This window comes from Zootoca vivipara, chromosome 13 (genome assembly GCF_963506605.1).
Source record: "Zootoca vivipara chromosome 13, rZooViv1.1, whole genome shotgun sequence".
In the NCBI taxonomy this organism is placed as follows: Eukaryota; Metazoa; Chordata; class Lepidosauria; order Squamata; family Lacertidae; genus Zootoca; species Zootoca vivipara.
The window spans coordinates 34,129,329-34,139,811 of NC_083288.1; the positions used below are offsets into that span (position 1 = coordinate 34,129,329).

General features: G+C 46.5%; 1 protein-coding gene across 1 annotated transcript; it reads right to left on the minus strand.

Moving 5' to 3' along the window:
• Positions 1 to 390: 390 nt before the first annotated feature.
• Positions 391 to 7,468, minus strand: TUFM (Tu translation elongation factor, mitochondrial). Its single transcript, XM_035136654.2, has 11 exons — positions 7,378 to 7,468; positions 6,139 to 6,185; positions 5,810 to 5,972; positions 4,985 to 5,151; positions 4,379 to 4,483; positions 4,052 to 4,216; positions 3,814 to 3,946; positions 3,585 to 3,689; positions 3,307 to 3,458; positions 2,171 to 2,290; positions 391 to 1,985 (listed from the first exon to the last, which is right to left on the minus strand). Exons 1-11 carry the CDS (start codon positions 7,430 to 7,432, stop codon positions 1,812 to 1,814), a joined length of 1,386 nt encoding a protein of 461 aa, XP_034992545.1. The 5' UTR covers positions 7,433 to 7,468; the 3' UTR covers positions 391 to 1,811.
• Positions 7,469 to 10,483: the final 3,015 nt, after the last annotated feature.

A 10,483-nucleotide genomic window follows, 5' to 3' on the forward strand; every position in this document is an offset into this window, starting at 1 on the left:
TCACAGGCTCAGAACACCCAGCATTTGTTATAGATCAGAATCCTCTACAGAGGGCATAAATACTAAGTTCAGCATTAAGATATACACTGATTTGGACAAATGAAATAAAAACCCAGTAATGTCTTCTCTGACCATTTTATCTCTACCAACCATGTTTGTGAAACAAAAGGGTGGCTTTGCTCTGGGACTGATGGTAGTTGGGAGTCCCAACAACTTCTACAAGGTACCACCTTGCTTATCCCTGTATAAATCTAGTGGTGTCCAATTAATGGTTTATGCTGTAGGCAAAACACTACATACAAACGTGAAAGCAAAGAGTCAATGCATCTTGAAATCTTAAGGCTGCTGTAGAAATGGGGTGGGAAAGAGTTTGATGCTGCAGCAGTTCACTATCCCGCCCTGCTGCCTTCAGTGAGTTACTCTCCTGATATCCTTTTTTTTTTTTAAAAAGAGCAGCACTTGAGTACTGGTGGTGATTTTCATATCACAAGGATGATTTAGTCCTTTCAATATTCAAAAAGAGCTGATAGGGGGAAGAGGAAGTACATCTACTTTTTACTAATATTACTAAATTAGAAAATGTACTTGAACTAGGTACTGTTGTATGATCTGTAGAGATGCCCTTAAGACACCCCTGCCTGGTAATGCTGTCCATACTTGCTGGAGTGCAGGATGTACAGAGCCACCTCTGCTTTGGGCTCCATGTGTCATTTAAAGGAGTTCACACAAATAAGGCTTCCTATGCTTGTCTATTCAGGCTTTGAGTGCACAAGAGGAAACCTGTCTGTGGATTCAAGCTGCTCAATAGGCACTTCGGGGCTGGATAATGTATCCAGGCTCCAAATTCTTAACTATCTGAGATCAACTGACAAGTGCTGGTGCCCCTGCAAGCAGATACCTGTACCCATTAACTACACATAAGATTTTGTTGTTTAGTCATGTCCAACTCTTCGTGACCCCCATGGACCAGAGCACACCAAGCACTCCTGTCTTCCACTGCCTCCCGCAGTTTGGTCAAACTCGTGTTAGTAGCTCTGAGCACAGTCCAACCATCTCGTCCTCTGTGGTCCCCTTCTCCTTGTGCCCTCAATCTTTCCCAGCATCAGGGTCTTTTCCAGGGAGTCTTCTCTTCTCATGAGGTGGCCAAAGTATTGGAGCCTCAGCTTCAGGATCTGTCCTTCCAGTGAGCATTCAAAGCAGAGTTCCTTAAGAATGGATAGGTTTTATCTTCTTGCACTCTATGGGACTCTTGAGAGTGTCCGACTCTTCGTGACGACTAAACGACTAAACAACAACAAAACTAATTGTATGGTGCTGGAGGAGACTCTTGAGAGTCCCATAGAGTGCAAGAAGATAATTAGTTTTACCTAATCTTAATTTTTACCTAAAATTTTTACCTTAAGTTTTACCTAAGAAGATAATTAGTTTTACCTAATCTTAATTTTGTTTTAGTAGTACAACAGTGTGTGTCTCAAAGGGTATCATGAAAAAATTACACCACTTAACAGAATAGCACTCAAGATTAGCTTTCAAGTCTTTTATTTAACCAACTTGCCCTCCCCACCCACCCTTGAAATGAGCAGAACACATTAGGCTTTTCTCGCCTCAGCCAAGGTCATAAGGCTAACCACTTACTTTAGTTAGGGTATAATTTCAGCAGCAAGGGGCTTTATTCCAAGAAACCGTTCATAGCTTGTGAAGCTTTCAACACATATCATTCCTCTTTCTGCAACGCACTTAACTCCTGGTTTCATGTGTTCTGCATGTTCAGTGGACTGAAATGCCTCACAGCATCCTTTGGAGGGATATACTTAATTTTCCCACTTTGCCTTATCTTCTGCAGTTACTGGCAGTATTTTTGTGACAACTCCTGTGCCAATGGTTTTGTGTCCATCCCGTAGCGTGAATCTCTGCCCCTCTTCCAAAACCATGGGCTGTCGCAATGCCAAAATAATGGCGGTGTCTTCACCTGGCATCACCATTTCCTAAGGAAGAGGGAATAAGACCTGTAAGATATGCAGTAGTTGTACTTGTTTTCAGTTATAAGCATCAGAAGCAAAGCAGATCAAGAGCTATTCTCTAATGTGGATTCTATAAGTCACTTCAATGCTTGCAGGAAGCAACAGGCTGCTGGAAAGAGGGGAGGGGGGGCAGGAAGGAAAAGACAAACCTTTGATGCAGGCAATTCTACACGGCAGGCCATGTCCCAGGTCAGAGAAAACATGACAGGTGTGTAGTTAGAAACAAAGGGCTTGTGGCGACCACCTTCTTCTTTGCTCAGGATGTAAACCTGGGAAGGAGAAGTGACTTGTTTGCCTTGTCTGAACAAGCAATGTGAGCTCCAAATTAAACCTCCATTATTTTATGGGATATGAAAGTGTCCCATCATAATTACACAAATTTATAGACTGCTTCATAGCATGAAACCACTGAAGCAGTGATCATGATAAAAACAGAACAAAACCATCTTTAAAAGCAATAACATCTACTCACTAAAAGCAAAAACATCCATGCAAACAAAAGAAACCCACTTCCATTAGACAACACTGATCTTCCATAAATGACTGGATTACATCCTCTCGGAAAGCCTTCCTGAACAAAAATGACTTTCATTAAGCGCCTAAACACCCTGCTAGGTGCCTGATTCCCAAGTCATGGAGCTGCAAAACTAAAAGCCCAGTTCCTAGTGCAGGTTAAGTGCACCTCTGAGGCATGCAGTACTCTCAGCAGGGCCCCATATGAGGAGTGCGGTTACCAGGCAGGGATACAGTGGGTGAGGAGGTTCCTTAGGTCAGCGTTTCTCAAGACGCTGGCTGGTGTGCTGCGACGTGCGGCGACGAGAAGGGCGATTTGCATTGTCACATGCCTGGCGGCCGCCAATAATCAACACCCGCCGGAAAGGAAGCCGGCCGGGTCACGATGCGGGGCGAGCGCAGCTCTCAACAGCCACCACCACGGGAGGGTGGTTTTAGACAAACTTAAAGAAGCTGGCTGGATGAGCTCAACCTGAAACTTGCTGAGCAAAGGATTGTGCTGGCAGAGAAATCAGCGGCTTGTGAAGCCTTATTACAGGAGATTGCAACCAACACAGCAATTGGCAAGTGTTTCTTACAGTCATAATTATATAGTCAATATAGGGTGGCACGGAGTTAACTTTTTTAACTTTTTTAATGGTGGTGTGCCTCGTGATTTTTTTCATGGAACAAGTGTGCCTTGGCCCAAAAAAGGTTGAGAAACACTGCCTTAGGTTAGGTCTTCCTTATAAATTATTTGCAAATCTTTGCCCTTTCTACTTTGCCTGCTTACCTGAGCTTCGACCTTCTGGTGCGGCTTGATGGAGCCGGGCTTGCACATAACCATCCCCCGCCGTATATCCTCTCTCTTCAGCCCCCGCACCAAAGCGCCCAAATTATCACCAGCCTCTGCCCGTTCCAGTTGTTTGTGGAACATCTCAATACCTGAAGTCAAAAGGAGTGCCGTTACCATTTTCAAACTTTCTGGGGAGTTCCCCCACCCAACCATAACTTTGTCCTTTGCCGCGGCTGCCATTTTCACGAGTCTTGCAGAAAATCTAAAGGACTTACCAGTTACGACTGAGCGCAAGTCCCGGTTGTGCCCTACAAATTCACAATCGTCTCCTTTCTTGATAATGCCACGCTCAAGGGTACCAGTTACCACAGTGCCTCGGCCTGGAATAAAGCAATCGGATGAAGCTAGCATAGGCAATGGGAGTACAGGCCAGCCAGCCCTACAGGATCCTCCCTAGCTGCAACTCCCTTAAAGCAAATGTGGGCAACCTATGAAGCTTAGTACCTGGTATGGAGTGAACGTGCTCTATGGGAAGCAGGAAGGGCTTCTCAAGCTCCCGCTGTGGCACAGGAATGTATGTATCCACCGCATCCAGCAGTTTCATGATGGAGTTCAGGCCCAGCTCTGGATTTCGGTGCTGCAAGGAACAGGAATGGAAGGTGGTGATATAAATGATTAAGCAATGGAAGAATTCCTGCTAAGGAATGACACTCAAGACTAAATGTGTGCATGCACCACTGACCTCCAAGGCGCACAGAGCAGAGCCTGAGATAACAGGCGTTTTCTCCCCATTGTAGCCAAATTCTGTGAGCAGCTCACGGATCTCCAGCTCTACCAGCTCCAACATCTCTGCATCATCGACTGCATCAGCTTTGTTGATGAACACTACAACATGCTTCACTCCTATCTGAGGTGGAAGGGAAGAAAACAAGGATGACCCACATGTACATTGCTCCTTTCTCAAGACTTCCAGTCCTGCTTGACAGAAGCACCCATCATGTTCTCGGAAGTATGTACTAGGTCACCCAAACCACCTCTACCCTATTCCATTCCAAGACCATGGACTCACCTGTTTGGCAAGCAAAAGATGCTCCCTTGTCTGTGGCATCTGTCCATCTGTTGCAGCTACAACAAGGATGCAGCCATCCAGTGGCGCTGTTCCTGTGATCATGTTCTACAGAGAAGACATGGGAAACATGTCAGGCTGTGGCATCTCTAGAACATGAACTACTTTGAAAAACCAAGCTCCTATGTTTGATATGGCTTGGAAGCATAGCTGCCAAGTCTCCCATTTTTCGCGGGAAACCCCCGTATTTTAAACTGTTTCCTGCTGGCAGCCCGGATTGGAAAAAATCCCGTAAATCCCCCGGATTTCCTACCTGCCAGGGAGGCTCCATTTTGGGTGCCGGCGCTGCCCGATTTCTGGTGCCCAGACACGGGCGGAGCGGCACTGGAAGTAGCTTCCGGACATGCGTAGAAGCGACTTCCGGTGCCGCGCCGCTGGTGATCCCGCATTTTTCAGTGGGAGAATTGGCAGCTATGCTTGGAAGTTTTCTAGATCTTGGCAATCCTCTCAAGAATTTTTTTTTTAAATGACGTGCCATCAACAGGAATTCTGGATGAGGATCATGAGTGTGCTCAGGGCTTTCATGGATTCCCAGTTCCTCACACATACCTTAACATAATCAGCATGCCCAGGGCAGTCTGTGTGGGCATAATGGCGGTTAGCTGTTGAATATTCAACATGGGAGGCATTGATTGTGATCCCACGTGCCTTCTCTTCAGGTGCATTATCAATTTCTTCATATTTCTTGAACGTGGTGCTTCCAGTATCTGCCAGAACTGGAAAGAACAGTAGAAGGGGTGAACAAGGTTCTTGAGTTTCTCCCCAAAAAAGATTGGTCTAGTGTCTTACTCAGTAGCATTTTTTTCAAATCTGAAAAGCCAGCAAGGACTATCTGTGTCTTAGCTGATATGGGAACAGGTCAGCAGGCAGAGCTAAAGGGCTCTTGAAATAGTCTGAACAGCAACTGAGGCTTTGGCCCCTTCCTTTGGACACCAAAGGTGCCTATTTTCTCCCACCCTGACATGTGCAAGGGAGTGAGCATCTGGAATGAGCAACTAAGGCACAGGTCTCGCTGTTCACATTGCCTTTGCCTGCATCTCAGTTCAAGAGAAAACAGGTGAGGTGTATCACAATGATGTGCAGTTTTAGGATGGGATCTATTTTGGAGGTTGGGTGGTCAGCCCTTGCTGGCTTGATCTGGCCCCCTGGCTGCCAGCTGACTTTCCTTCAATTAGCTGTTTTGATCAGGTCCAGGCATAGTGGAAATCAAAACTTAGCTCTGGGGCACATGGAGCCCCCAACCTTGCAGTGAATTAAGGGAGAGGAGCAGACTTAAGAATTAAAAGCACAGGATGTCAGGTGAGCCAGGTCAGTTCTCACCCTACCTATCTCGTCTTCCATAATAATAACTATTCTCCCACCCCTAACACTCACTTTTGGTGATGGCTGCTGTTAATGTAGTTTTGCCATGGTCCACATGCCCAATTGTTCCAATATTGACGTGCGGTTTGTCTCGTACAAATACTTTCTTTGCTTCAACTGCAAAACTTCGAACAAGGAACGTATGCCCATGGAAGGATGGGCAGGTCAAGGATGGCTGCAGAAGAACAATGTCAGAATTTTAGCCCTCTCTGCCTATAATATCGCAGCAATCATCATCATCATCATCATCATCATCCATCTGACTGTGTTGCCCCAGCCACACTGGGTGGCTTGCAACAAACTAAAACATTAATTTGCCCACCACTGCCCAGAATTCTTACCGTAGCTATAAAACCTTGTAGATAACGAGGCAGGCAGCCACGGAGGCCTGCAAAACACAAGCAAAATGCATGATCACTTTCATAAGACTCCTGCAGCACTTTATAACAAATACATTATCTTTGCACATACTGATGTCCCTGTCTCCCCCAATTTTCCTCCTCCTGCCTATGCCCATAACCTTCAAGAGACAACAGCTGCAAAAAAAGTAATTTTATGTGAACTTAAGCACTTTAAAAAAACCATTATGAATAACAGCCTCTGATATGCTGACTTGTAGGGCAGGATCTCTATATTCCGTGAAACAACCTTGCTCATACAACAAATTGAATACGAGAATGTGTGTATATGTGAAATTCTGATTTATTTATTGCCTTATTGTGCATCACTTTACACTTGCTTACACTCACCATATGTATTAACTTGCTGCATTTATATACCACCTCTTCCAAGGAGCTCAAAGTGGTGTACCTAGTTTCCTTCCCCCAATTTTATCCTCACAACGATCCTGTAAGGTTAGGTTAGGCTGAGAGACCATGACAGGCCCAAAGTCACCCAGTGAGCTATGTGGCCGAGTGGGGATTCAAACCCTGGTCTCTCGTTAGGCCATAGAACAAAACTCTAACCATTGCACCACACTATTTCTTTTATTGCCCTTTTTCGCTCTGATTGGAAAGGTCCTTTTGGAGCTGCTCACCATCTCTTTTGTTTAGACCACCTTGAAAAGTTTGCTACCCGCACGCTTTGCTACCTCCCTGCTCAACCATTGATTGGCACGTGCTGAGAATCAGCTCCGGGCGGGCGGGCGAAGGGGCGGAACCACCTCGCCGGGGGCCGGGAGAAACCGCCTCTTTCTTTGCCGCAGGGGGCGGGGGGAGGAGCAGCAGCAGCAGCAACCGCGGAAAGAAGCCTGGAGGGATGCACCGAGGGGCCGGTCTCTCACACTCAGGGAAAAGGAAGGGCCGGGCCCTCCTCCTGCCACACGCCACCTCCCCCCGCTTTGACGTGATGGGCTGCACCGTCGCTGCCTCAGATCCCAAGAACGGCATGAAGGCAGAGGCCGTAATGAACCGAGTAGCAAAGCCCCAAGCACAAAAGGTCACGGGTCTCTCCTGCACGAGTTCCTTAAGGAGAGGCTCCTTGCCTCTTCGCTCTCCCTCCCCCGCCTCCTTTTCTGCCAGCCGACACGACGCCCACCATCTCCCTTCCCTCTTCCCCCCCCCACCGGCCCTTTAACCAACCGATAACACGGCCGCCGAGCCCTCCTCGCGCCACCACCAGCGCGCGGCTCGCCATCTTAGCTCCTCCCGGAAGTAATATCACACCAGTCCGCCCCACTGCTATCTGCCTAGAGGTAGGAAAGGGTAGAGAAGCGTGGAGAGGGAGAACTTCCGGTAACTGTAGAGAAACGTCGGCCGCGGGCGACGAATGCTCTATAGAGTTAGGGCAGAGTTAACAATTGCATTCTCTCAGTATGGAAGGTTGACTTCCGGGATACTTTTGATTTATTTTTTATTGTTGGGGGGGGGGTGCCCTCCTTCGCCTGCAAAGCTGAAGAGGCAGCTGCCTAGAGGAAATAACAGAGAAAACTCTGCTTCTCCCCACCCCCCATCCCCCAAGACTCTGCTTCTCCCCACCCCCCATCCCTCAAGAGACACTAATAACAAATTTGCTGTCGTAAACAGTCGTAAATTCTTCCTGCAAGACCAAATGCAGTCACAAACAGTCCGGTTTCCCACCACCCTTTTGAGTGGTGCCCCTCCCCACCCTCTCACTATATGTGGGGATCTGGTGACTTCTGTTTCAGTGTATCTGAAGAAGTGTGCATGCACACGAAAGCTCATATCAATGACAAACTTAGTTGGTCTTGTTGTAAAAAATTATATGGGGCGGGGAGAGAGAGCAGGACACCATTATTAATGAACAGAGAGGGGTGACAGAATTTGACAGCTGCAACTACCCAGAATCCTGTTCAATGCCATCTTCCCCGTCTCCTCACCCCTCCCGCTAGGACCCGACCCTGCCTGAAGGAAGGCTTAAGGATCTGCATATGCACACGTGTCTCAACATTAGAATAAACTCACACATTTCCCTTCTCCACCTTCCCCTCCGCCCCAGACTCCTTTAGATTATCACTACAGAACCTTTTGCCTTAAATTATGCTAGATTCTCTCTGTATTAGAATTGCTGTTTTATGTCTCAGAACCTTTATATATCAGGACTACTACGTTTTGCATAGAATTCTCTGTATTAGATATGTCTCCTGTAAAAGGAAATGCTGCATGAACCGTGTATGACCCCAGCCCACCTGAAACTTGCCCCATCGCCATCCTGATTCAAAAGACACACATGGACAAAGATGGATTAACTGGGACAGTTTATTCAAACCTCCAGAAGTGTCACCTTTTACATAATCCCAGGGATCATCCTTGCGTGACCTGGGGGAAAACACCTGCCGGATGGACCCCAACCCCTCGGCAATCGCCAGGAACGGCCCCACCTCAACTCCCATCTAGACTGATCAAACAAAGGGAAACCCGTCAACAACGGGAGGAGAGCGATTGACATCTCACCATATGAAGAAATAGTCGTCACTGCACCCAGTTAATCCCATCACCACCCATCCTCTTTGTCCTTCCCCTCCCTCCCAGTAAAGGGATTTTCACGTGGGAACAGGAGGGAGGTTCACCATTTCCCGGGGTTCCTTCCTACATTCTTTGAGGCAGGGACCCTACAGCTGTAGTTCTTTCTTTTCTGTAATAAAAGGATCAGTTTGTTTTTCCTGACAGCATCGTGTGGTCTCTGTCATTTCCCAGCAGAGCTGAACTTAGTGCAAATTTTGGAGCTTCCGACCCGCACCTGTCCTTCCTAAAAGGCTGCGCATTTTAGGGGCATCTTTACCATAACAGTCTCTAAGGTGCTACTGGAAGAAATATTATTTATTTTTTTGTTTCGACTAATAACAAAGATAGCAATTTCTGTTCTTTTTTTAACTAAGGTCTTATGTGTTGTAAAACGTAAAAATAGTATGTGAAAACTTAATGATACCCGCAGCCTGGAAGTCAGGCAAAAATACATTGTGAGATATGGGAGCCTTCCATGGCACCTTAAAAACAAACCAATTTATTGTGGCATAAACTTCTTGCCTTTCTTTTGCCTGGAAAAAAAACCCATAACAAAACCACAGTGTTGATCCTGCAAGCCTGAAGCCTGATCCATCCTCCCGTAGACTAAATCCCTCTTCCCTCAGAAACCTGAGGCGTAACCATCAACTGCAGGACAAATGCAGATAGCACTAGAATGTCTGCAAATAAGCAGAGTGGCATTTTACAACCACAATGCTTGTTTTATCACCTGCCGGCTTGATAACTCTCAGTGTCCATGTGCATGGCTCCTTTCACTGAACAGAATGCAAGAGGATGTTATAAGAATTTAAGGTCTCAAATATATAAATTAAATGTACAAGGCAAACACATACATAAATATATAGACAACTTCTGAAACAGTACAGGAAGACAGTCCTGAAACCATTTTGACGGACCCAAACTGACCAAATGTTTCTCTGCAAGGAGGGAGGAAATGAAGAAACCTCCCCATTGTCTCTGTGCTCACAAATCCTGCCTTAAGGGCACATTTAAGGTGTGAATAGGGTGAGCCTGTGATCTGGCTCAGGAATTAAGTATTTATCATTTCAAAAGAATGGCCAGGCTGCCCGGGTGATCCAATCAGTGACCATTGACAAGTTTTCTGCCAGACAGGATTTTGCTGGAGACCACCTCCTTCTGTGACTTTCTAGGGGTGGTCTTGAGTTTGAGGGTGGGCAATTTCAAAAGTCTATTTAAGGGCTGGGGCACCTTTGTTCTGGGTTCCTCCTCCCTCCTGCTTGTGGTGAGTGAGGACCCTGTTGCAAGAGTTTAATAAAGATCAGGCTTACTAGCTGCTTTGCTTCTCAATATTCTCTGGTTGGCCTCTGTTATTTTCTTCTACAGATAGGGAACCCACTTAAGGACTCCAAGGGCTCTTGCATACCCCATTAGGGGGAAAAGGCATATTTTGTTTACAGCAAGGATAAACAGGTTCTTCCTCGGAGGAACTTGCAGCCTAAAACAAAACATGGAAGAGCATAGGAGGAGGAGGAAGGGCGCCCAGGAACAAACAAGGTGGAAATTGTGTCAGTTACGTGTACTTGGGCTTAGTTACTACCCAGGTTGCTACTACTTTGGGTGGTATTCAGCTAAATTCTACTCAGAGCAAAGCTACTGAAAGCAAAGAACTTTGACATGCAGTATTCATTAATGTCAATGGGACTACTCTTGGGTACTACCTTCAGTCTAACATTCTCCCAAC

Excerpts from the sequence above, each read along its gene's own strand:
- TUFM (XM_035136654.2), bottom strand. The coding sequence starts at position 7,432 with ATGGCGAGCCGCGCGCTGGTGGTGGCGCGAGGAGGGCTCGGCGGCCGT. Across the intron at positions 3,690-3,813 it reads GCACGTTCACTCCATACCAG|GCCGAGGCACTGTGGTAACT; the intron begins GTACTAAGCTTC and ends GCTTTATTCCAG. Across the intron at positions 1,986-2,170 it reads TAGAATTGCCTGCATCAAAG|GAAATGGTGATGCCAGGTGA; the intron begins GTTTGTCTTTTC and ends CCTCTTCCTTAG.